General features: G+C 46.1%; 1 protein-coding gene across 2 annotated transcripts in view; it reads left to right on the top strand.

Annotated features, from left to right (window-relative positions):
• TTC3 (tetratricopeptide repeat domain 3) overlaps positions 1–26,451 on the top strand; it is a 2,698,168-nt gene that overhangs the window by 307,332 nt on the left and 2,364,385 nt on the right. For both annotated transcript variants that reach the window (XM_069636090.1, XM_069636092.1), the window contains exon 8: positions 8,913–8,998. In XM_069636090.1, the coding sequence (XP_069492191.1) occupies positions 8,913–8,998 (86 nt within the window). The remainder of the gene's footprint in view (positions 1–8,912; positions 8,999–26,451) is intronic.

Raw genomic sequence — 26,451 nt, 5'->3', positions numbered from 1 at the left:
TCCGGGGAAGTCTGTACTGGTGCATTTCCTTATTTGTATTGGTCTTCATTGTTCCTGTGTCCCACCTTATGCCAGTACTTGGTTTATCTATGTTCCTCATTTTCTTCTTCGTCTCAGTACTTTCCGGGACCTTGAGGTAGTCTGCCTCTTAACAGTAGATGAGTCTACTGTCTGGTGTTTGTGAGGGCTGTACCCCAGATAATCGTCCTTCTCCCTGGGGGTGGAGGGTCCCCTTCCCATGAGATCTTCTGCATTATACTGCCCACAGAGGGACTATCGACCTCACCACCCTGGCCTCATGGGCTCCTTCTCGGGGAGAGGTGGAGACATCCAGTGATTCATCAGTGAGACATACCGTTGGCTCTTGGTTTAAGTGTGAGGGCTGAGTAGACATTCTAGTTTCTACTCATTGTGCTCCTGCAGGGCAGAAGTCAATTAGTCACAGATGGATAAACCCTTTTTTAAGATGTCTGGTAAAGTGACTGTACGTTCAGTGTCCCTGGAGCAGAGTAACCTGGTCATGGTAAACCACCATTCAAGGGGGCTTCCACGGTGTCCTTTTATGTCTACTCCCATAATGCATGAAGAACTGTAATAGCTTCTCCAGGGACAGTGCAGATCCAAGAACCGCCAGCTCTTTCTCGATGGAATTCTTAATTTTAGCGTTGGTGATATCATTGCACTATTTGTATAGGTGCTGGCATTGAATTCTACAGCTAAGGGTTGCAGATATTTGTTTATATGGTGATGCTGTTTTCTAGTAGTTTCACTCTTCAGATGAGCTTTTAAGATTACCATTCTAATGTGCTGATTTTGAAAATCTGCCTTTATTTACCGACTAATTTCTTGCAAAACCTCTAAGGGGCAGAATATCTATCTAAGGGTTCTAACACCTTCTTGAAGATGTTGGCAGGTTTCCAAAAGAAGAATTTGTTGATTGCCACGAAAAAAACTAGATTTTGGCCAGTTGCGGATTGCACAAAAAATGCACCTGGCATATGGATCTTTGGGATGAATTATGCCTGATTTCATTATTGTAGAATAACCTTTTCCAAACAACATTGGGACATGCATATATATATTTGATTTGTGGAGAAATTGTCATACAGACAAATGTTTTGGAAGCGTTACAGGATTGTGTATTGGCCTAAGGCTGACGTGTCCGTTCTGTTGCTGCATTCCGCTCAAATTAACTCACATGAATGTCATTAACATAAGCACTTCAAATATGGGCTTTGAATGAGGGTCTGTAATGCATTTCAATGGAGATGACATTTGAGGGGGGGATACACAGTTGTTTGGTTATTTAATCCCTCCCATTCCCTGCCGCTAGCCATGCTAATCCCTATGACTAATCCTACCCATTCCTGTACATTTCGGAACTCTTTGAGCTCATCTTGGATTACTGTTTCAAATGAAGCTCTCTGGAAACGAGACGAAACTAGCGGCCATCTTTGAATGCGAAATACCATGCATCTTAGTGTGGAAAATCTGTATTCAGAATATGGTTTCTTTTTCAGGATAAAACATTAACTTCATGCCTTCACATTGATCAGTTTTCGTAGTTCACTCAAAAATGTTAAGCTTTAAAAGTTGTGGCCATAATAAAATATTTATTGGCATTGTTTTAAAAAGTTCCTATGGAAAATAATTTTTAAAAGGACCATTCAAGTGTTGATTGAAAGCGGAGAACCTGTTTAAGTGGAGAGAGGGAAGAGCTGATCTCATCAGGGCTATATGATGCTTACTGCACAGGTCTCTTCACCTGCTGTGTTGATTCACTGATGCCGCGAAAGCAAGGTCGCTCCAGAGGAACCAACCAATACAGAGAGTAAACAGATACACCTACACAATAAGCTTTTTTATAATTGGCAACTAGATCGGATCAATTGAAATACCAGTCATTTTATAACGATAGAATTGAAACAAAAAGAGAGAGCAGAAACTACAAAGAATATGGAAGATCTTGCACAACTGCTCACACCTCAAGATCTTGCCTTGACGAACGCAGATCCACATCACCAGACCGCTCTGTAAGGATAAAACAAACTGTAGACTTGACTGCCGTCCGTCCTGACACCCTGCCAAAAAAGGGAACTTGGTCTTGTATACGGGACACCTTGACACCAGGCCTCAAAAGATAGCAGCAAACGCGGGGAGCCAACTACTCTTCACGGCTACCCCAAGCGACTAACGAAGGTCTCCAAAATTCAACTCTGTCAATAGCCTCCTGGAACACTAGAGGCCACATGCACCTAACAAAAGCCGGCAGCTACAACCTGGGGGTCCACGACATTCTTTGCTTACAAGAAACATGGCTGATGGACAAACCTGCTCTAGATGGATACACTTTAGAGATTTCACCGGCCTTCAAAGGTCTACTCGGCAGACCTTCTTCTAGTCTATTGACAGCAATCCGAGCGGGTTCTAATATAACCACCACCAAGATAATAGCAGCAACTTATGCTTTTCTGGCAGTGCTCATGACTAGGAACGACGAAACCTCCTCAGAAACTTTATTTCCCAAGAAAGCCTTTGTCATAATCAATGGGTACTGGAATCCTCAAAAAACATCTTCAGTAAATTTCTCTGACGAAGCTGCTAACATCATTGACAAGATAATGATCAAATACCAAATCTCTAACATCCTAATCTGTGGAGACCTAAAAGCAAATTGCTCGAACTCGCCTGCCCGCAATCTGACATCAGAAAGAGGGAAATCATGGGTAACGCTAATGAACTCCAAAAATCTTTGTAATGCAGCAAATGCATGTTACAAGCAAAACACCATACCCACATGGGAGCGCGACAAATCTTTTGCAACAATCGGCTATATCTTTGTATCTGAAAAAATCTATTCGAGCATAGACTTGTTTGAAGTAATTAGAACTGAAGCAAGTGATCACAATCTCCTAAACCTCACTTGCAACACCAGAGGTTGTGACCAACAATTTTACAAAGCTACGCGTGAGACAAACTCTCAGCTAACTCGCTTGTGCATGACCACAAACGACATCAAAACCCTGTCAGATGACTACAAAATCTTAACCTCTGACATCGAAGCAAACGATTCAACCTTCTGGGCCAGCTACATTCCCCTGTTACTGGCCTATATAAAAACTTCAGAATGGGCCAGAAAAACGGACCATTAATCGCAATCGTATATACAACTGGAATCTGGTGATCAGACGACGCCAATTAAGAAAACTAAAAAAAAGAAGCAGCGACTATGAATACTACCACGCTATGGAAAACCTATCACACTGGGCTAAGAAACACCAGAGCTGCCCTATACCAATCGGACGCAGAGAACATGATCAAGGTTCTAGCTAACAAAAAAACTCGAGAATTGTGGTCACTTATCAACAGAACAAACCATCACTCCAATCCTCAAATGATAAACTCGGTCTCTGAAGATAGCTGGACTACTCACTTTTCGCAACTGTGAGTCCCCCGCGTCCTCCATTGAGAGGACAAATCTACTTACCTGCGTGAACTGGATCGATCTTTCAGACAATGAGGACATAAAAAAAGTAATCTCAAAATTAAAACTGTCACGAGCACCCGGCCCTGACGGTTTAGCAAACTTCGACCTAAAGCAGCATCCTGAGTCTTGGTCTATTGTCCTGAGCATGATATTCAAAGACTGCAAAGAACGCAAGATAATCCCCAGCTCTTGTACTCAAGCAGTCATCGTTCCTATCTTCAAAAAAGGTATTGGAGAAGAACCCTCCAACTACCGACCTAAAGCATTGTTGGACGTCATCGGTAACGTTTTAGCAACAATCCACTTGACCCACTTCCAGAACTGAGCACGATCTTCGCCAGCCACGGACCTGCTTCAAACGGGTTTCCAGAAGAATGCAAGCACTAGTGCAAACATAATGATCCTAAACATCCTTAAAGAAAAAGTCTTGCTAGGTGCACCACAAATCTTCCTTGCCTTTGTGGACCTATCCCAGGCTTTTGACAGTCGATAGATCTAGATCTAAATTGTGGAACAAACTGAAGAAGTGGAACTGTCCTAACCATATCCACTATCCGATTATTGCTCTCCACTCCAACACCAGTGTTTCAGTTAGACTGAACCACCAAGGGTTACTCTCTAACCACATACCATCTCATCGTGGAGTTAAACAGGGGTGCCCATTGGCACCAGGACTCTTCATCTCTTTCCTTGGTGATTTCAAAGACTCGCAAGACCTGATCAGATCGTTTCCACCCAACATCGGAAATACAAGGGTCATCAGACTTTTATACGCCGACGATCTAATCATCTTGGACCACACACAGGTGGGCCTTCAACGCCAACTTGATCACCTTCTCCATTACACCAAAGAGAACAATCTTGAGATTAACAAATCGAAAACAAAAATACTGATTCTTCAGAAGCAGGGGAACAAAAAGAAAGACCTTAAAGTGGTATCTTGACCAGTCAAAAATTGAAACCGTCTCAACATTCAAATACTTGAGTTGAAATTTATAGCTCGAAGAGAGATTTGAGCATGCAGAAAACCCTGTGGACAAAGACCAAAAACCTAATGGCTCAACTACGTGCAGTCGACACAAAATACGGAAAATACAGCCTACTGCCTGCCATCCAATTCTTCAAGTCAAAAGTAATTCCGTCACTAACGTATGGCATGGATGCATCCCCAGCAATTCCTTCTACTCTGTGGTCTAAATTAGAAGGCTTCATTTGGAGAGCAGCATTCGGCCTACCTAAATCCACAGCGGTTGCACCAATAAGACGTCAACTAGGTCTACTTTCCCTAGAGGCAGTGGTGGCCCAGAGTACAATCCAATTCTCCAGAAAAATCCAGAATCTAGAAAGCCTAGAAATATATAGGATGATTGCTGTAGAAATCGCCAAAGAGAGCAATATATTTCTTAACGACTGGGTCAACACACAAAGGCTCACACTGCAAGAGATATTGTGTTCAGAAGATGAACTAATCCAAAATCCATTAAGAATAAAAACAAAATGGAATGGCTTGACTGGATAAAAAGTAACGAGAAAGCAGTCTCGAATAAACTTCTAGCCCACCTACCGCCGGTCTTCAGCAAACTGAAAGAGCCAATGGGTTACTGCACAAATTACCCCAGTAAACATCTTATGAAAACTTTATTGAAAGTCCGTCTAAACCTCCTACCGACTCGAGAAATTTTAGCAATTCGTAACGCGTCTCAGGAAAAATCCTGTCGACTCTGTAAAGAGCCACAATCTACAGAATCGATTAGGCACCCCTTGATGGTCTGTCCAACAGTAGACCAAGAAAGGAAAGCTTTCCTCGGCCGCCTGTTTATAACTTCTTACGTCGCGGACGAGAACACTTGGTGGCATCGCTTTATTACAGGAGCCCAAACTAAATGGCTAATAGCAGCAACCAAAATTCTGAACATCGCCTTGGAGAAGGCCTCGCTAACTTAACATGAGCAGCCTACAGAAACAGCCATTTCAGCTAGAAGATGTTGATGTTGATGATGGTGATGTCTGGAACGTTCCTCTTAGAGACCCTCCCTTCCAATTGCAAAACCTTTTCTTTCATGGTCTACGTCGAGCTCTGTGAACACTCAGCTGAGTACAACACTAAACTCTTCGCTTCAAATCCAACTCGTCTTTTGTAAAAATCTAAATTGAGTATATACAAATAAAAAATAAAAAAAATAAGCTTCAATCACACTGTACTTGGGCATGGTTCCTGCACAGAGATCCAGCTGAAGGATAAAACAGTGCGCTGCACCACTAGTTTCCCCCGCTCAGTTTCACTACAAAGCCATTTAGGCAAATGGATGTCATGCAGAATTTGCCCGGAACACCACAGCGCTCATGTCGGAGCCCTGAGATCCTATCCGGCATGAGCACTGTCCTGTGCGTGTTTGTGGGATTTTGAACGCACTTTGGATTTCTAACGCCCCACTGCCAACATGTGCCACGTTGCCGGTAGTGGGGAGCTAGAAATCCTGCTGCAATAAACAAAATCTCCCAGTAGGGTGCTTTGGTTTCATTGTTGCTGGCAGAGCACAGGTACCTGCTCACCCTGCCACCCTCCCGCACTGCCTCCGGGCCACCCCTTGCACTGGGGTCTGCATCTGTACCCATACAGTCACCCCCCTAACCCCCACCTTTTCTTCCTGCACTTATCAGACCTACCCTGTCTGCTCCCTTAAACCCAGCACTTGCCAATTGCTGGCTGCACTACCACTGTTTTTTGCCTTTTTTATTTATTTATCATTATTTATCTGTTTCTCCTTTGCTCCGCACTTTCCACTTCGACCCCCTTCCCTGCACTTTTCCCCCTCCCCCTCTCCCATGCACTTGCACGTTCTCAGTGTCACTGGGCCTAGTAAGATCGTTGTTTTGTTCTCCCCTGTTGTGCTCTGAAACACTTGTGTACGAGCGCGATAGAAATAAAACAAAATATCAATATCCATTAACTTTCACGCATGAAACTACTCCAGCTTAGAAAATGGCTGCCTCCAAGTGCTTGAAAATCAACACTTGAATGATCCTTTTTAAAATGATTTGCCATAGGAACTTAAAGAAAAAAACAATGCCAATATATTTTTTTTATTATGGCAAACATTTTTAAAGCATAGAATTTTTTGCGTGAACTATCCCTTTAAGCAACTGCATTTGAACAAGGAATGTCACTGGATCTGTATGTTGGGCACGTTGTGTATTGGTTTTTCATATGTTTTATATCAACATTTTTCCAGCACTTGGGTTGTTTTTCACACTCACTGCACATTTCGTAGTCCTTGAGCTGTGAGGTCCTGTGAGAGGTACAGTACACTTAGAAGCAAGGCCTCTTCCAGCATTGGGCGCTCTGTGAGAATGGAGTGTAAATTAGCAACGGGAAGAAATTGTGCAGCAGGTTCATTTTGCTCTCATTGCAGCAATGTGATTGCATTCAAGAGAAGGGCATGTGAGTGACGCACTGTGTGTCTTCTTCGTGACACTCCCTGGGCTCGGCTGCAACAGCTAGTCAGAAACATTCTTTACCCAGATGGGCTTTGGTGCTCCTGTAAACCAGCCAAGCTTTGCAGCCATTGCCCGCGTCCAGGAAAGGAGTTTACGATGAATACATTAACATTTTCTGATGTTTCAAGCATGCTCTGGTATGTGATAAGCGCAGATACGTTTGTATGATGGGTTAAAAGAATTAATTCAAAACTTGTTCCTACTTCTAAAAAGTACTTTGTAGACTTCTTGTTTTTCATATTTACGTTTGAAGCACTCCACCTTTCGCCCTGTGCCTGCGTTGTTAACTTTGGTACATAGCTTCTCTTTGAAACGTCTGATGATAATTTAACTTCTCATTCACACAGGTGCACACCCCGCTCGCCATCCAACATTTTCCGTGTAGGGTGGCCAACTTTACAAAATGGTTTTGCAGGTCACTTTAGACGTAGTAGCACAGTGCCTGCCGTTCCATACGGTGACATTCACTTCCATGCCCCTCCCCACCATCAACTGTTTAGTAACATTATTGCCATATGGCATTTTAGCACCTACACAGCACAACCAAAACTCTATTATCCATGCAGGATCTGAACTGTTAGGAGGTTTGCATGTGGTCTGGAACGATCTCTGATTTGCCTATGTGTTCACACCAACAGAAGTGACTTCACAGGAAAGGGCACTGCAAGGAGCATCATCAATCTTTGATAGTTACTGATAGAGCTGTGCGAGCTTGGCTGGCTTGGGCCTAAACTGGGGCTCTGGCCTGACCCTTCTCTCAGGTCTGTGCCTGCCCAAAGCACAGGGGCTGATCAAGAGCTTCACCTCTTCACCTGCTGCCCCGTAACACGGAAAATCGCAAAAAATGCTCCAGGTCTGCTGGTAGCATGTTCAGATGCCTGGCACCTGACTTCCTGTCCGGGCTGCCAGACTTCCTGTCCACCCCAAACAGTTTATTGGCTGGAATGGGCCAGAGCACTTCCTGGAATGACTGGGTAGATGCTTGCAGGGGAGTTTAACGATAAGTCAAGCGCCCGCCTTACCTCCAGTGTTTGTTCCCCTTACCCATACCGCCCCCAGCCTTCTGCTACGATAAAAAAAAAAAGTACTCATGCTGTCCAAATGCTGCCCCAATTGCCACCATCTTCTTTTTTCCCCCGCTCCTCCTGCATCCTCAAAACGGCAGCGCTGTCCCACTCCCCAGCACCAACTTCCCCTTGTTCTCTTTCATACCCTCTGCCCCATAAAAAAGATGGATGCTGCCCCTCTAAACCTCTCCCCTAACCCCCTTGCGTGCTGCCACCCCCTTGGCCTCCACCTTTGGTCCAGCGACCATACGACTCTGCCTAGGCCCAAGTTGGGCTTCTAGAGCTAGACCCAAAGGCTTGGACCTGGCTCAGCCCTACCCCAGTGTTCCCTGCCTCTGCCAGCTCTACTTGGTGACAGCATGAGAAGGGACATTGCAAGAAGTTCAATGAATAAGTGGAAAAACAAATATCTTTTGTGAAATACATGTTTGGTCACTGCTATGTACTTCATATGTACTTGTGACAATGAACTTAAATAAGGAACTTAAATGTAAGACTTATTGCATACTCCTACTTGCTTCCTGTCTACTGCATACCACAAAACTATTGAAAAACCAGGCACTGCCATAGTGGTAGTAACTGGACGCTGATCGTAGCAGGTGCAAAACCCAAAATGTTTGCTTTGTCAATGCTTGTTTTTAAAGGCGTCAGTTTTTTAATTTCTATGAACATTCTTTTATTTTATTTTAAATGTTCCTATATGCAAATACCTAAACATTGTTGGCGTATTATCATATGAAGTCATGACTATTGCATAGTCGTTTCTAAAACTGTGTAGAAGTTCTGACAATGAGTACCATCTAGTTATTTCGTTTAGGAAAATACTCTAACGTAAAACCTGTAATCGTCTTTTCATGCAGACAAATACCATATTGAAAAGGTGACAACGGAACTTCGAAGTTTAAAGGAGGAATTTGATGATGAACCGTGTATCTCTTGCAATAAGGTAAAACATCTATTTCTATCCTCTTTAATTGGCAGTGGGACAAGGTCAGCTGGAAATTATGTGTGAACACGATCTGTTGAAGTTGGTACAACAAATTGTGCGTTAATTCTCAGGGTACTTTTTAGGAAAGCACTTTACAAATTGTATGAATTCCCTTACTATATCGTGCACATGCTCTCTGGGATACACTTTCAGTTGCCAAAGACAACAACATTTTGTTTTTAGCTGGTGAAAATGAGAATGAAGATTGCCCATGCTGAGAGCGCTGGACAGTCTTGATTCTATTAAAGACAAGGAGGCGAGCATTATGCTTTTCTTTCTTTATTATTGCATGTCAGCAATTTGATATCTTGAACATTTTTAAACTTCTTAACACTTTAACTGGCTAAACAATTTGTTTTCTCCATATCGAAACCAAAATAGGGTTGTCAGTTCAAGTCTTTTAAAATGTTCTCCTCTAAACCATAACTCCCATGAGTATTTGTTTCCCTGTAGGCTTCCGCTGTCCCCAGTATCCAATCAGGCTCCAGCCCAAAGTATATATTATCCCCTTCTGTAGTCCTCTTCCTTTGGTGTTAGTCTATATAACTCTCAATTCAACTGGAAACTTTGCCATAAGCTCAACTGGAACTTCCTTCTCGTAGTCCCATGCTCTGGTGGAACTGTAGAACAAAAAACTCGCTCTCGAGCTTAACTGTATTCATGTTTGCTTCTGTTCTTCCCCTTAAACCAATAGATAACATATAAGGGGGGGCTTTCACACAGTCTGACACATGTACTGTCATCACAAAAATACTTTGTGTTCACTATATGCATTTTTATATCATATACCCCTGGATGGGATATAATGCTCGCCTCCTTGTCTTTAATAGAATCAAGGCTGTCCAGCGCTCTCAGCATGGGCAATCTTCATTCTATGGCGAGACAGGAGGCGAGCATTATGCTTGTTCAAAGCTGTTAATCACTGTATTCGCTATCTGAGATATAGGCTTGAAATAGAAAGTCTTAAACGTAGTCTCATTTGACCAATCTGCCGCTTTCATAATATCTTTCAGTGGTACGCCTGCTGAAAACGCTCTAGAAGCAATCACGCCTCTTACTGAATGTGCTCCAAACTGAAATAAATCAATGCCTGCCCAATGCATCACTTCTCGCACCCATCTTGCTATTGTAGCTGTTGCAACAGCATGAAAAGGCTTCGTACGCGCTATCAAGAGCTGTGTAACCCCTCTCGGCCTAACTGGGGCTGTAGCTACTTTGTAATCTTTAATGCATTGCGCTACGCATAACTTGCTGTTATTGGGGGAAGTATGGATAAGATATTACTGCAGAATCTGATTTTGTTCTATTTGCCACATTAAATGCTACTCCTTCCGGGTAGAACATTTTCCTGTCTACTTCTAAGGCCTTCACATCTGATACTCTTCTGCACGCTATGAGGCAAAGCAACATGCTAGCATCCAGGATAACTGGGGTCGAGCGAGATCCTTATTCTGTGGCCAGGAAAGGAATAATCTAAAGACTGCACGTCCCACAAAGCAGAATATCTGGGAGCTGGCAGTTTATGCATCTTCATTCCTTTTAATAGTCTCAAAATGGTAGGATTCTCTCCTACTGGCTTGTCCTCAACTTTGACGTGGCCGGGTGAAATGGCGGACCTGTATACACCAATCGTTCTGTAGGCTGCTCCTTTCGCAAATTTCTGTGCTAGTAAGTTTAACACTTGCACTATAGGGGCCGAAACGGGATCTGAATTAACTCCTGTGCAGAAAGCATGCCACTTCCTCCACGCGGCACCATAGCTCCTAATGGTTGATGGTGCCCACAAGTCTCTGATGCACTCAGCAGTGAAATGCCTGGAAGTTGCCATCTCTGCCCGAAATCCTGCAGGCCATCAAACTCTGTGTTCCTCCCAGCACTAGTGGGTGCAGCTGCCCGTTCGGCCCCTGAAGGTGGTCTACCCTATGAGGAATCACTCTTGTAAAATTCATAGACCGTTCCATCACTACTGGAAACCATGGCTGCGATTTCCATATCGGGACTATTATCACTAGCTCCGCCTGTTCTCTGCGGACTTTCGCTAACGCTCTCATCAGCATTCTGAATGGGGGAAAGGCACGTCCGTCCCTGCTGCAGCTGGGTCTATTCTCCAGCTGAAGAATTTCGGAACCTGAGCGTTCAGTCTGGACGCAAATAGATCTGTGTCCAGAGGGCTCCATAATTCTTGGAACCGCTGGAACACATCTGTCAGGAGTCTCCAGTCACTGGAGTCTACCAAAAAGCACAAATTCCAGTCCGCTATCGTATTCTGACTCCCTGCTGATACTGATATCTGGTGATCGAAGCAGAAATGCCAAAAATCTTTCGCCAATTTGGCAAACATCCTGGAGGAAGTACCTCCTAGTTTGTTGATATATCGTACTACTGAGATATTGTCCATCTTGAGCAGCACGCAGCATTTCACTCGCTCTTTGGTAAAAGCTTGCACTGCGAAGGACCCTGCTAGAAGTTCCAAGCAGTTGATGTGAAGTGACATCCATTTTCCTCCTGTTTCTAAGGAGCCGCACTGTGCTCCCCACCTGGCCCTGCTAGCATCAGACTCGATCACTAGGTCCAGGGTGCCTCCAAAGATGGCCCTACCGTTCCAGGCTTCCATGTTTTGTAGCCACCAATGGATCTCGATGATGGCCTCCTGATCTAACGTTACTAGTTGGTGATACCCTATACCTCCTCTGAGGTGACGTATCTTCAATCTCTGGAGTGCCCTGTAATGTAGGGGCCCGGGAAATATGGCTTGAATGGATGCCGATAGCAATCCCACTAAATGGGCTAGGCTGCGAAGGGAAACTACCTTCTCTGCTGTAGCTCGGAGCGCCTTCTTTATTCCTTTTATTTTTGCTGGCGGGAGCTCTAACGTGGCTTTCCGTGTATCTATCATAAAGCCCAGGAACTCCATCCTCCTGAGATGGTTGTAGGTCAGATTTCTCTTCGTTCACTATGAAGCCGAGGGAAGACATGAGTCGACATACCCAAGACGCCTGCTCTTGCAGGCTTGCAGCGTCTTGTCCTAGAATGAGGAGATGGTCTAGGTAGAGGATCATCCTGATTCCCCTCTCCCGAATAGCTGCTGCCACTGGACGCATGATCTTGGTAAAAGCCCAAGGAGCTGATGCCAAGCCGAATGGGAGACGTGAACCTCCACACCTCTGCTCCCCAACGAAAGCGAAGGTATTTCCGATGCTGTACTGCAATCGGAATGGTAAGGTAGGCGTCCTTTAGATCCAGTCTCACTAACCAGTCCCCTGCTCTGAGCAGGTTTCATAGAAGGTGTATGCCTTCCATCTTGAAGTGGTGATATACTACCCATTCGTTGACACCTTTCAGGTTTTTAACTGGGCTTACTTTCTCCCCTCTGTGCACCAAGAACATTTTGCTGAGGAAACCTTCCTCTGTCTGATCTATCTCGATCGCCTTTTTGTCTGCTAAACTGCGCTATTCTTCTAACAGTATATGTATCCTCGCAGGTTCTCGCGCTTGCGCAGGAGTTCCTACGAATTCTAACTGAATCTCTGTTATCGCTTGCAGTACCCAAGCATTGCTTGACAATTTTTGCCATGCATTCAAAAACCAGCGCGTCCTGCCTCCGATCATAGGGAGAGGAGGTGTCTGAACACTCACCGGGTGGTGCTTTGACTTGTCTGTAGGCTCCCCTACCTCTGCGATTCCTAGGGAAGCAGGTTCTGGATGGGAAGAAGTTGTCTTGCTGGCAATTCTCCCAGTATTGGTCTCTATGATTTTGAGGTCTTCTGAATTGCCCAAAGCGACCGGACGCCCAACCTCTCTGCGTCCGGTCCCAGCAAAAACCCGTCCTGGAAATATTCGTCAGATAGAACTCTGCGCTTTCTCGAGTGCCGAATACGTCCCCACAAACTGGGACATCTCCTTTGCGAACGTGTCGCTGAACAGCAGAACTTTTGCTTCTCCTCCCGCCTCGTAAGAGGCGAGGTCACTTAACGTGCTGTCTATCTTCAGCAACACTCCCCGACGCCTCTCGAACAAGAGAGAGCAATTAGCATTGCCTAGGAGGCAAACTGCTCTTTCTGCCCAGTTACACAGGGCTACTGCGTCCACTGGTTTTCCAGTGTCTGCCGCTTTCTCCGCTAGGTCCATCTTGGCGAGTGGGCCGGCCAGGTCTAGGACCCTGTCTTGGCACCCTCGCCAGGCTCTGTCAACCCCTTTTCTTATATCTTTGGTCGCTTTTGTGACAAACGTCACCATTTTGGCGTCTAGCTCCAGGTTATCTGTGACTTTCCCTGGTAGGAGCGGTCGGGGGCATTCTGCTTTCATCTTTGCCCTTACTTCTCTGTCCAGCGGCTTTCGTAGGTGCTGCGCCATATATTGGGCCACCCTCGGTGACTGCACCCATTCTGAGGATCTAGGATGTGCAATGGCCTCTGGGTCAAACATATCCAGTAGGCTCTCTTCCTCCTCTTCTTGAGACTGTGTAGCCGGTTTCGGCTGTGGCATTATAATGTATTCCTCACCTTCATCGTCCGGCGAGTAACCTGGATCCTCCTCATCCCCTTCATTGTGCACCACTGGGGCAGGGGGTCGAGAGTCTGGCACCACCGCCCTCATCATAAAGGCTTTCTTAAGCCTGCTCACTGGGTCGGAAGACTCTTGGGGTATTGGGTCCACCCCTTCTGCTGTGCTAGGAGGCGTCAAAGAGGTGGTTCTCTTCCGATCCTTTTTACTACCCTGTTCCACCCCTGCATCGGGGTGTCTTCCTGATGTTCCCTCCCCCGGGCTCAAAGCCCTCTTTCTCCTGGGTGTCTTGTCCTCTGCCTTCTGTTTATACAGTATGGCTTCAAGGTGATCTAGCCTCTGTGCTAGGGGCATCATGCCCTGTGACACTGCTTGTGACAGTGAATCACCCAGGACCCTCTTAAAACTGAGTGAGAGGTCCTCTTCTTGTGCAGGTTGCTCTGCTCGCTCCTCAGCACTCCATTCAGGTGAAGTACTGTGTGAGGCTGTGTGGCTTCTGTATTGTGCCATTTTACTTCTTGAGCTGAATGCTGATAGAGGGAACACAGGCTAATCTCCACACGTATGATGTAATCGCTTCTTTATTTTTTAATTTTTTAATGCTTTTGTGCTAGCCGCTGTGATCTGAAGTACGTTGCCCCTTTTGAAACGAGCGTGAACGAAATCTCTATGGTGAGATAGTTGCGTCGTCGGGAGTGTCAGAGGAGATTCCCTGCTGGCGACTGCGGGGGTCCTAAAGCCCTACGAATGCCGTGCCTGTGAGGGAATCCCTTTGCTGGCGTCCGCGCGGTCCTAAAGACCTACGCGCACTGTGTGTAATCGGTGAGGGGAATCCCTCTGATGGTGCTTGCTGGGTCCTAAGGCTCTCGTGCGCTGCCTGTGAGGGGAAACCCTCTCTCACAGCCTCTGCACGTCGTGCTGAGGAGGAGGCGGGGCCAGTTGCCTAACGAGGGTGCGTTCGCCCGCGGCTCCGGCCCCTACCTTCGAGTGTTCTGGAGAGAAATCTCGTGTCTGGCCCGAGCGCAGTGTAAACAAATTCATGCGCTCCTTATTACTTTAAAACTGCCAGTACGCTGCACTTACTACTTAATCAAAATGTATATACGCATATCCAAATACACATAAAGGCATATCTAAATACACATAAGGCACTTATCTCGACTTGCAGCAACAAAGAAAGAGGAAGAGGCCTACAGAAGGGGATGATATATAATTTAGGCCGGAGCCTGATTGGATACTGGGGAGAGTGGAAGCCTACAGGGAAACACTCATGGGAGTTGTGGTTTAGAGGAGCACATTTTAAAATACTTGAACGGACAACCCTATTTTGGTTTCAATATGGAGGAAACAAAATGTTTAGCCAGTTAAAGTGTTAAGTTTAAAAATGTTCAAGATTTGAAATTGCTGACATGCACTAATAAAGAAAGAAAAGCATAATGCTCTCCTCCTGTCTCGCCATAGAATTGAGAAAAATCCCCGGTGAAGATTTTTGTACTTGTTGCCTTTTGTATGGTCGGGCACGAGTTCCTGATAGGCTTGCACACTTAGCTGAACCACGAGAAATGGAACTGAAATGCAGTTTTCCCTGTAGCACAAAGAACAATACAAAACAACCACTTTAATTTCCTGAAATATTCTCTTAGACCCCTGTCACTCCCTGCTCAATATTTTCGGTCTCACCAGTGCCTAAACATGACCAACATATTAAAGAGTCTGCCACATCTATCTTGACTTCGTCTAGTTCTGATTGGTCTACATTACGTTCTGTATCGGCATGCCTTTACTGCACGGTCAAAAAAAGGAGTTGTCTGTTTTGTGCTGGCAAAGCATTAGTAACTGAGAAACTGACCTTGGGTTGATCCTGCAACTTTTTGTAAATCCGTGCCCATGTCTGTAAGGTTGACATTTTGGGTAGCTTGACGTCGGCATTGGCAGCAGCAGTTAACTTAGATTGTTTAAAATGTGCACCAGCACAGGCTATTTTTGCATTTTATGTTGTGTGGATAGCATTAACAGGTTTAGGTGATGCCATATATGGGTACAATGAATAATTTAACATTTTATTTTAATTAAGTGCACCATTCTCAATAACACCACAATGCATTTTCCTCCTGACATCTCGTATTGTAGGCTCATTGAATATCAATGCATAAGCTTTGTTACAGATGCCCAGTGTCTGAGAAAAATGAAACGCTTCAATACATTTTTAGATGGTTAGTTCATGAAACCTTTAATTCACAGGAGAGAAAAAAGACAGACGGACATAGCCCTGTACAATTCTAGATAGAGCCCCCCTGCCACCAGATCTACTTTATACTATACGTTGGGTGCTCCATTAGCTTGAATACAGGAGAGTGGAATATTATTAAAGTCAAAGGGGGGGTAGGGAGGAGACTCGCATTTCACAAATTATCACAATAGTCCTAAGCACCTCATGGTGAGACGCTCGGTATCTGCAACATAACCACACAGCTGTAGGCGGATACAATTAAGGTTTGAACTTTAGCAGTGGTAGCAGGGTGGTGTCTGCTTCAATTTTGTGATGAAAACATTTCCTAACCTCATTCTGCCGGCGCAGGAAGATTTGAACCTACAAATGAGTACATGGCAGTCTTCATAGCTTTTGCTTCTTCGATTATTTGCATTTAGATACACCGAGCTCAAGCTGGTTTCCTTTTTCTAACTTGTTTGAGGCCTAGCATCTAGCATGAGTAACTCCTTCCATAGTACTGTTAAATCCACTTACATTCTTGTCCACATTGCCAGTTGAATATTTGCTCCACAGATTCCTCTCTTTAGGCTATCTTTGAACAGTCTCACATAACCATTAGATATTCTGAATTGTCCATTCTAAATTTCCACGGTTATCTTCTTGAGCTCCATTATCAGACCTTCCTTTACATTCAAAATGTTTGGTGGTTTTCCAAGGCAATTGAGAATATATTTTATACACAGATACAAAGCCATATACCCTCGGAAATGCAACCAAAATGTGTACAATTCCTTGATATATGGTACTCCCAGTGATCCCATTGACTCAGTGAGCTATGACCAAAGAGGTGGCCCGGTTTTTAGGTTTTCTTGTAGAATGTCAAATTTCTACATCCCACAGATTCCTCATATTGTATTTTATATCTCCAATGCCAGCTGTCTTTGGAACTCTTTTGAGCACCAGTCTGGACAACAGAGCGCTGTCAGCCCCGATGTATGCCTGCGGGATATCCCATTGCGGCCAGGCTATATGGGGGTGCCACACCCCATGAAATCAGTTCTTTATTCCATGAACTCGGTACACTTCTGGAATGAGACACTAGATGGTCTGCCTTGCTGCGTCCGACCTAAGTCAAGGAAGGCCTTGGTCTTCTAGGCCAGCTCCAACTGCAGAATGCAAATATCTTTGTCGGATCCCCACAAGATGTGTTCATACTGTCGTGCGCAGGATCGCCACACTGAAGATTGCGGTTCCTCTGGCATTCCAAGGCCCTCCATTTGCACACATTTTCATATTTTAAAAGTTTACATATATCCACAAGGGTGGAAAGTGCACGCCTTCCTATTACCTGGAGGCAGAACTGAGGAATGCAACCGTTAAAGAAGTGGAGCGTTCTCCAGCCATGAAGGACAAAAAGAAATTGCAGCACAGGAACCGGTCCAGGCCACCCACTGACTTTTCCAGGCACCACTCTTCTTCGTCCTCCAGGAGGCAAAGTCCTCGAGGGTACCTCCTGAAGAAGAACCACCTACCCCCAAAGGTACCATTTCCCACCCTGTTATCGACACTGAAGTAATGGGATGCAGCAGGTGCTTGACATCTTGCCAAGTCCCAATATCTGCAGCTTTGGCTCTGGCAGCATTTGCATGTCCCACCACACTGAGGTGCTCTGTTATTTTATTGCAGGGATTTCAATGAATCCCGTTTCAGTATTTTTTTTTTTTTAACTTCATTTTAATCCTTCCAACAAGCCCCTCCCCCTCCACAGAAGGTTCCTCCATCGCATTTCCAACTCTTCATCGAAGAGACGCCCGGTAAGTTCTTTACTTTTCAGGGCACCCCGTCCGGGGGACACCTTCCCGGGGTCATCCAGGTACAGGAGGGGCTTCAAAAGCTCTGCTACTGGGGTTATTCCTGAGGTGCCTCGCAGGCCTAATAGGCATAACGGGGGTTTTCTCTGAGGGTTTCCGCGAGGGGCCTACCTATACAAGATCACGATCCGAGATTCACTGATCAGGTGCTAAAAGCCAGCATAGTCGTGCTGAGGCGTTGCGTACCGGAGTTCGCTCCGGGGTCTCCTTGTCTGGAGCTTCCCACACAGACACTGTGGTGCGCCCTGAGGCCTCTGAGGCTTTCTGTACCGAACCACGGTTCGAAGCCCCTCTCGAGGGAACTAGTAAAACCGGACTCTGTTCTGAGGTTCCTCTTAACGAGGCTAAGGTGTGTACCAACAGAACTGAAAGGCCTGTAAAGGTCTTGTCTGTGAGGTGGATTCCTCAACTTTCCCGTGCTCGCAGGGGTACCGGTTTTCTTGAGGGGGCACAGGGAGAGGTCGTCGACCGTAACTCTTCTGTTACCGACGTTGCCGAGGTTCCTCCTTTTGGAAGCTAATTCAAGGGACAGGATGTCCAGTAAACATCCAAGGCCCCATAGTACCGGCTCTGCCAAGGATCCTTGTGTCAAGGCTACAATTTCAGTCAAGTCCCCTGACCAATCTGTGGAGTCAACTGCTTCACCTACACATGTGACGCAGTTCTCCTCAGATGTTCACAAAATGGCAGGCGTTCCCTCATGCTCTACGGTGGCCATGTTGGATTCTTCCCTCATACCCACGCTATCGTCTGCGGGTGCTGGGAACCTTCTCTTTGGTGGACAACCTTATCCACGCGACAGTGTGAATCTGTTCCGCCCTTCCTATGACTGGCGTGCTCGGATGCCACTAACGCATATGGTCTTGCTTTGTGGTAGCCTCTTCCTTTTGTGGCGGCTGAAGTCTATATCGATGGATCTAAGAGGCCTTCTCTGAGGGTCTTGTAGGCGAGGTATTGTCCCCAACCGTCCCACGCTCGGGGGTAACCACTATGCCGAGGTTCATTGTAAGGCTAAAGTGTTACTTAAGCCCCTGACTCTCCTGAGGAGGCAATTGCCTCACCTACGTTTGTGACGCAGTTCTCTTCAGGTGGTGACAAATGGTGGGCAAACCTGCGTGGCCTACGGCGGCCCTTTTGGATATCTCCCTTACACCTACGTTTGCAACATCTGGTGCTGGGAGCATTCCTTTCAGCAATAGTAATCCGTTCTGCCCTTCTTTGACCGGCATGTGTGGGTTCTGCTGCCTCATACTGTCTCGCTCCCTCCTGCTTTTGCTCCTTTGATCTATGTGGACCCGAACAGGGGTGGACCTGGCTGGGAGTGGACCCTCCTGGCATCCATCCTCCTAAACACTCGGCTGAGTTTTTTTGGGGAAGTGTCAGATGCTCATGCACTCTGACCCTATACGGACATATTTCAAGCGTCTTTTTCACTCCTCTTCCACCCCGTCCCCGGCGGCTCCGATTCAGTTTTTCTTTCAAAACCTGTGGCGGTAGGCGTGGAGGACCAGTCTTCTGTTTCCGCCTTGTTGGGATGTGTCTTAAGCGGATGAGGACGGCGATGAGTAGCTCCGCTCGGTGAGACCATTCCATGACCGGGAGGGGCTTGTCTAGCTCTGTTACCAGGGATTCCCCTAAGGGTCCCTCAGAGGACCTGCCAAAATCGGACGTGGTTCAGAGGTTCACCATTTGGGTGCTAAGTTTCAGCTCAGTTCGTCTTTGGCTCTGGATACCGGGGTTTGCCCTGAGGTCTCCCATTTCTGGAGTTTTCCACACTGATATCGGGGTACGCCCTGAGGTCTCAGTTTCTGGTGCTGGTGGTTGTCACGCCGAGCCATGGCTCAGGCCTCTCTTGAGGGAGCTATGTCCTAGGTTAAAACCCATGTTAGTTGGTGATGGAACCCTGGGTTCCTTCAATGTCCCACAGAGGACAGTTGGATCATTCAGGATGGGGAGATATGACTGGAAGGTTGTCTCTACCTATGCTCTCCCCATCCCCTTAGTTATCCTGAAACTACAGTAAATCTCACTTACCTTTTGTACCTGCTGGCTCCTGCGTGCTCCCTGCGTCCTGTCTGCCATTCCTGAGTCAAGACACTACACATTATGTCGAACTCTTCAGTGAAGTCTTCTCTGATCTCAAGGTGCCAATCCTCAGGATGTCACGTGAGAGGAGAAGCCCAACCTAGCTCAGGCTTTTAGAGAAATTACTTCTGCTCTGCAAGAGTACATCGGTGGGTACTGGATAATCCGCCCCCCCCACACAAACCCAACAGTGATATATATAATCTCTGAGGCTATCAGGAATCTGCTTAGATCACATGCTACGCATAGGCGACATCTAGTGGAAGCTGCAGGGTATTAGTTGTTTTTGAAACTCAAAGGGACGTCGACAGGGCGTGCCAGTAATACTATCCCTAGTGTGATGTCCACTGTACCCATGGTCCTTCACCCTCAGATATTTCTTTTCCGCCCTCATTGTCGGACGGTGAAAAAAATTAGAGCTAGTTACTCTCTCGAATTGATTGTGTCCTCCCACGTATTCCTCATCTTAGATATTGTCTGCCAGTCTTGCTGCTTCTTCGGAAAAGTTGCACCAGTGGGCGCTGTGCTCGAGGCTGCTGAGTCGTCCCTCGAGGGCCGCCGTCGAGTGTCGTCATCCGTCGTATAAAGGGCTTGAGCTGTGCCTGTTGGTCTCAGTTCCGTTTTTCCGAGCTTCTGCTTCGTGTTTCGAAACTGCGCGGCAGTTCTTTCATTAAAAATTTCTTCATCTTCAAATCCTACCACACCCAAGAGGGGTTTTAAGAAATGCATGATTCCCCTAAAAAATGGGAGGCCTTTAGGGCTTCAATGGTAAAAATGTTTGAGAAGGCGGCCCCGACGCCCTCAAAGTCGTGTGAAGAGCATGCCCCTGTCCACTCCAAGAGTGACTGAGGGAAATCTAAAACTAAACACGCAAAATCCGACAAAGTCGAGGGCATCCTCGGAGGAAGATGCTCCGGCGCCTCATGAGAAAAAACAAAAACCTCTGGTGCATAAATCGAGGTTGACGGAGGACAAAATGGCGCCGTCGTCGAGTATCCACTTGACGCGTCCTTCGACTACGTCCAAGCCATTAGACAAGATGGCGTCGATACCTTCGGCCACAGCGTCAAAGCCTCCGTCGATGACCTCAAGAATTCCCTCGAATATATTGAAGCCAGCATCTATTTCATCGACGCCTTTGTCGAGTAAATCTTTAATACCAAAACCCACAGTGACACCTATGGCTAAATCTAGATCAATGCCGCCAGCTTTACCAGATAGTGTTTCATCCTCAGCCCAGGCAGGAATTCTTTAGATCCATGTCTCGATCTTTGAGGAACACTCCTCTGATGAGGATATTACATCCGCTGGTGGTAAATTTGGGACAAGGGAAGTTCCTGAGGAACTAATAGACCCAAATACCAAAATAGCTGACCTTTATGACTGCCTTCAATCGGCCAGTGGCCTAGATACCTCCCCTGAGGTAGAATTTGAAAGACCAGACCTTGCAGACCATGCAGAACCTGGGTATAGGAATCTCATGGTTAGGGTCATAGACTTCATGGGGTGGAAGACAGTGTCCCCGAGTTACGACCAGGATGACATGACAGATATTATTGATGAAGGGCCACAGAAGGACCCGATCCTTCCTTTCCACAAAGCTCTGCAAAAAAGAGTAATGGCGAATTGGGAAAACCTAGAATCGTTACCAGCTGTCAATAAAAAATGTGTGAGAAATTACAGACCTTCATCTTCAGATCCAGAATATGTCTAAGCATCCCTCACCTGAGAGCTTGGTGATTCAAGCTACGACTGCAAATAGGCAATCCGCTTATCCTTCCATGCCACTTGACAGGGACGACAAGAAGATTGATGCTTGGGCGAGGAAAGTCTTTCTTTCGGGCAGTATGGCCCTTAAATCTACTAAAGTAACTTGCTAGATTTACCTACACCTTGTGAGACTGTTTGAACGCAGCCGCTGAACACATCCCGGAGGGAGAGGAACGGGATGGTTTACTTGCTTATAGTAAGAGATGGAAAGGAGGCAATGGAGGAGTGCCTCAAGTCCGGACTGGACACTGCTGATAGTGTGAGCAGGTCCATGGCGTCTAGCACGGTTCTACGCAGATTTGCTTGGTTGAGGAAATCTGGTTTTGCATCTGATGTACAGTCAAGGTTACTCAATATGCCCTTTGATGGCTTGAGGCTGTTTGGCAGCAAGGCGGATGATAGTTTGGAGAAGCTGCAGACCTCAAAAGCGGCAGCTAAATCACTCAGCGCTGCTATAAAACAGCCCCAACAACCTTCATCAGCCGGGTCATCTTCCTGGAGAAACCCTCCCATTAGTTTCTACTCCTCTTTTGGAAGAAGGAAGGGGCAGGCCAGAGTAGACCCCCTTGTGGTGGAAAGGGAAAAGGTGCTAGATCAGCACAGCAGTGGCTACTTCCTCCTCAGCCACTTCTGCTGCCGCTGCAAAGACACTCTAAGGTCTTTACCCACGAAACCCTGGTGGGAGGCAGGATCACTCAGTATCTGAACGAATGGCGGGACATTACATCAGATGCCTGGGCGCTAGAGATAGTGACCCATGGTTGCTGCCTTCCTTTTCATCAAAGGCCTCCAGATCATCCACCGGGAGCCAACTGCTAGAGAAAGGTGCAATAGAACATGTACCTGTAGCGGAGAGGAACAAGGGTTGGTACTCCCCTTATTTTCTCATCCCCAAGAATGACGGAGGATTGAGACCCATCTTGGACTTAAGAAATTTGAACAAATTCCTCAGGAAGGACAAGTTCAAGATGACCCTTTCTCAGATCCTTCAGGCTCTTCAACTCCAGGACTGGCTGGTATCATTGGACCTACAGGATGCTTACTTTCATGTGCCAATCCATCTCAAGCACAGAAAGTACCTGAGGTTTGCAGTTGGCGGATCTCGCTATCGGTTTCGAGTTCTGCCATTTGGGCTGACCTCCGCCCTAAGGGTTTTCACCAAGCTGATGGTGGTAGTGGCAGTGAGTCTCATGAGAAGGGGGGGGGGGGGGGAATTACATTTACCCTTATCTAGACGATTGGCTAATCAGGGCAAGTTCACCCGAACGTGCCCGGGAACATCTAACCATGACCTGTCACTTCCTGCACAAGCTGGGCTTCTCCCTCAATTACAATAAGTCACAACTTATTCCAAGCTAAAGACTCCAATTCATCGGAGCTGTCCTGGATACAACCTCAGGGAAAGCCTCGCTTCCCGAGGAGAGAGCTCACCACACTCTGCAGATGGTAACAAGGTTTCAAAATGCCCAACATCTGCCGACTTTCGATTTTATAAGGTTGCTAGGCCTCATGGCATCCTGCATCTTTCTGGGGAAACAAACTTTTCAGGAAGGACAAATTCAAGATGGTCACTCTTTCTCAAGTCCTCCAGACCCTTCAAGTTCGGGATTGGTTGGTGTCTCTGGACCTACAGGATGCTTACTTTCATGTGCCGATTTATCCCAAGCACAGGTTTGTGGCTGGCGACTCAAACTTTGTTTCGGGTCCTGCCATTCGGTTTGACCTCCGCCCTGAGGGTTTTCACCAAGCTAATGGTGGTGGTGGGCAGTGTATCTCAGGCGAGGGGGGGGGAGATACACGTCTATCCCTACGTGGATGACTGGCTGATCCGTGCGCTTATTCCCGAACAAGCATTGGATCACCTCGGTCTCACCTGACGGCTGGGCTTCTCCCTCAATTCAAGAAGTAGCATCTGACATCTTCCCAACAGCTGCAGTACATCAGTGCTTTGTTGGAACATGCCCTTAGGGGGGAGTGCTCGCCTCCCAAGGTGAGGGCTCATCACATTGTGCAGATGGTGGAGAGGTTTCAACATGCCCAGAGTCTCCCGGCTTTCGAATTCTTAAGGTTGCTCTGCCTCATGGCATCCTGCATTTTTCTGGTGCCAGAGGCCAGGCTGAGGATGAGATTCGAGTTTCACCTAGCAAACCAATCTTTGCAAGTCCTGACAGACGGCACTACAGCAATGTTTTACATCAACAAACTGGGGGGCACACTTTCTCCAAATCTGTCCAGGCTGGCACAGCCAATTTGGAGATGGGCACTCAAATGGAAAATATTCCTATAGTCACAGCACGTTCCAGGGGAACCAAACTCTCTGGCAAATTCTCTAAGCAGAGATCCCCAACCAAAGGAGCATGAATGGCGACTACACGTAGGGGTCGTAGAACACCTCTTCTCTCAATGGGGTTACCCCACAATAGACTTGTTTGCCACAAGCGAAAAGTCAATGCCCAGACTTCGCGTCCAGGTTCCCCCAGTCAGGCTCCAAGGGGAATGCCCTTTGGATGAACTGGTCAGGGAAATGTGCTTACGCTTTTCCCCCCCCAACACCTCTCAAGAAGAAAGTGGTGAACAAGATGCAAAAGGAACATATGACGCTCATCCTAGTTGCTCCTATGCGTGCAAGACGACCTTGGTATCCACATCTGCACAAACTGGCAATGTGCGATCCCATCAAATTTTCATGAGCTGCAATGATCCTCTTTTTAGGGGCTGAGTGGGGGAGGATGATTAAACACAAAATCAACAAAGAATCATCCCACAAATCAGCTTCCTTCCCTTACTGAGTGAGCTACCCTAGATGTATACATATTAAATCCTATGCATTTTTTACCCCAAAACAAGGGCTCTTGACCATGTAGTTGTTAAGAAAATATACATCTTTTAATATTTATCACAACATAACATCAATTCGAATATACAATATTAAAACAACACATACATTTATTCAAAACACATACTTAACCACATATTATTGTGTGTGCATTTCCACTAGATGCATAAAACAATCATCAGACACCTTGTTTCTGCCTTTCTATGGTGTATCCTCCACAAGGAGTCACCGTTTTTGTTTATGCCCTTCCCAATTTATACGGGCAAAAAAGGATGTGCCAATCCCATCAAGCTCCCATGCCTGACCGTCATGCCTGACCGATCTGTTCACCCAGCACTGGCGATTAACTGTGCACCTTCAACCTCACTCAATTAACTTGGCAGCATGGCTCCTGAAGTCATAGAGTTCGGACATCTTAACGTAGCACAGAGGTGTATGGATGTCCTGAAGGAAGCACGAAAGCCTAAACTAGACACTGTTATTTTGACAAGTGGAGAAGATTTGTAATTTGGTGCAAGTCTAAACAAATTAACCCCATAGAATGTTTTCCATTCCACATTCTAAATTATTTGCTCCACTTGCTATTCAACTTTTTAAAGGTCCACCTGGCGGCCTTCTCAACAATTCACCACCACCCAAAATAAGGTCCCATGGTGGAAGGTGCCCGTCATCAAGGCTTTTATGGGGGGAGTAAGACTTCACCCTCTCATTTCAAACCCGCCGCCAGGGTGGAATCTCAATGTTGTAAGACTGCCTTCTTAGTGGCTATTACTTCCATAAGAAGAGTTGGTGAAATAAAAGCTTTGTCAGTGCAGGATCCTTTCTTTATCATACATAAAGACAATCTGGTTTTACGTACTCACCCTAGGTTCTCACCTAAGTTCATCTCTAAATTTCACGTAAACCAGTCTATTGAGCTACCAGCTTTCTTTCAGAACCCCACCAGCGCAGCTGAGGTAAAACTCCACACACTAGATGTGAGGAGGGTGGTCCTTTACTAGGTAAACAAGACCAGACTGCTAAGAAAAACAACCATTTGTTTCCATAGCAGCAGGCAGAGAAGGAGACTGCATTTCCAACAATGCCATCTCCAGATGGATAGTCAGATGTATACAATTGTGCTATTCATTATCAAACAGACACTGCCTTTCACGCCTAGAGCTCACTCCACAAGGAGCACTGGTGCCACTCTGGCTTTCATTGCAAATGTCCTTCTAGACAGCATTTGCAAAGCAGCTACATGGAGCTAAATGCACACGTTCCCGCATTGACACTCATTCCAAGACAGATACACAGCGGTTCTAAGACATCTGTTCGCCCATGAACCTTCACATCCCACCACCTTCTCCTAACACTGCTCGCTAATCTATGCACAGCATGTGATCTAAGCAGATTCCACAAGCCTCAGAAGGGATTCATTACTCCCCGTAATTGTGTTTCCGATGCTTGTATCTGCTTAGATTCACATGCGCCCACCCTTCCTCTCCTCGGAGAGAAGGCGCATGGATGCTTATGAGCTTGTCTGATAGGTATCTGCTTGGATACAACTGTACTCGAGCTACACTTCAAGCTACCTCATGTCAGAAAAATAATCTGAGGGACCTCAATGCGTGAAGGACCATGGGTACGCTGGACGTCACACCAGGGATAGTATTACTGGCACGCGCTGTCGACGTCCCTTTTCGAATTTCGAAAACAAGGGTAATACTCCAAAGCTTCCACTATGTCGGCCTATGCACAGCAATGTGAATCAGATACTGGAAGTCCTATCGCAGGATAACCCACACGAAGACTTGAATTTGAAGCTCGATAGAAGAGACATTTTGGATGTACAGGCAGGGGACACTGACGCCTAATGAAGAGATACATTTTCAATGTTACATTTAATGCATTTACTTTTTCATCTTACTTGTTTGAGACTTGGTTACACTGTCCCCTTCAGTGAAAACACCACTTAGGTTAAATGTCACTTGTAGAGTATTTGTAGGACTTGATCACTATATTTGACATTTGTGTTTACAGCGAAGTATCTAATAGCTCTCCTGTTTTTATACTACCATAGACATGTGGACTGGTTTCATTACAAGGCATAAATTCGTTTTGAAAAATTGATTAGCAGAGTTTGCTAATAAAA

This window comes from Ambystoma mexicanum, chromosome 7p, assembly GCF_040938575.1.
Source record: "Ambystoma mexicanum isolate Mex_15411 chromosome 7p, UKY_AmexF1_1, whole genome shotgun sequence".
Lineage (NCBI taxonomy): Eukaryota > Metazoa > Chordata > Amphibia > Caudata > Ambystomatidae > Ambystoma > Ambystoma mexicanum.
This window is presented reverse-complemented; position numbering and strand designations above follow the sequence as displayed.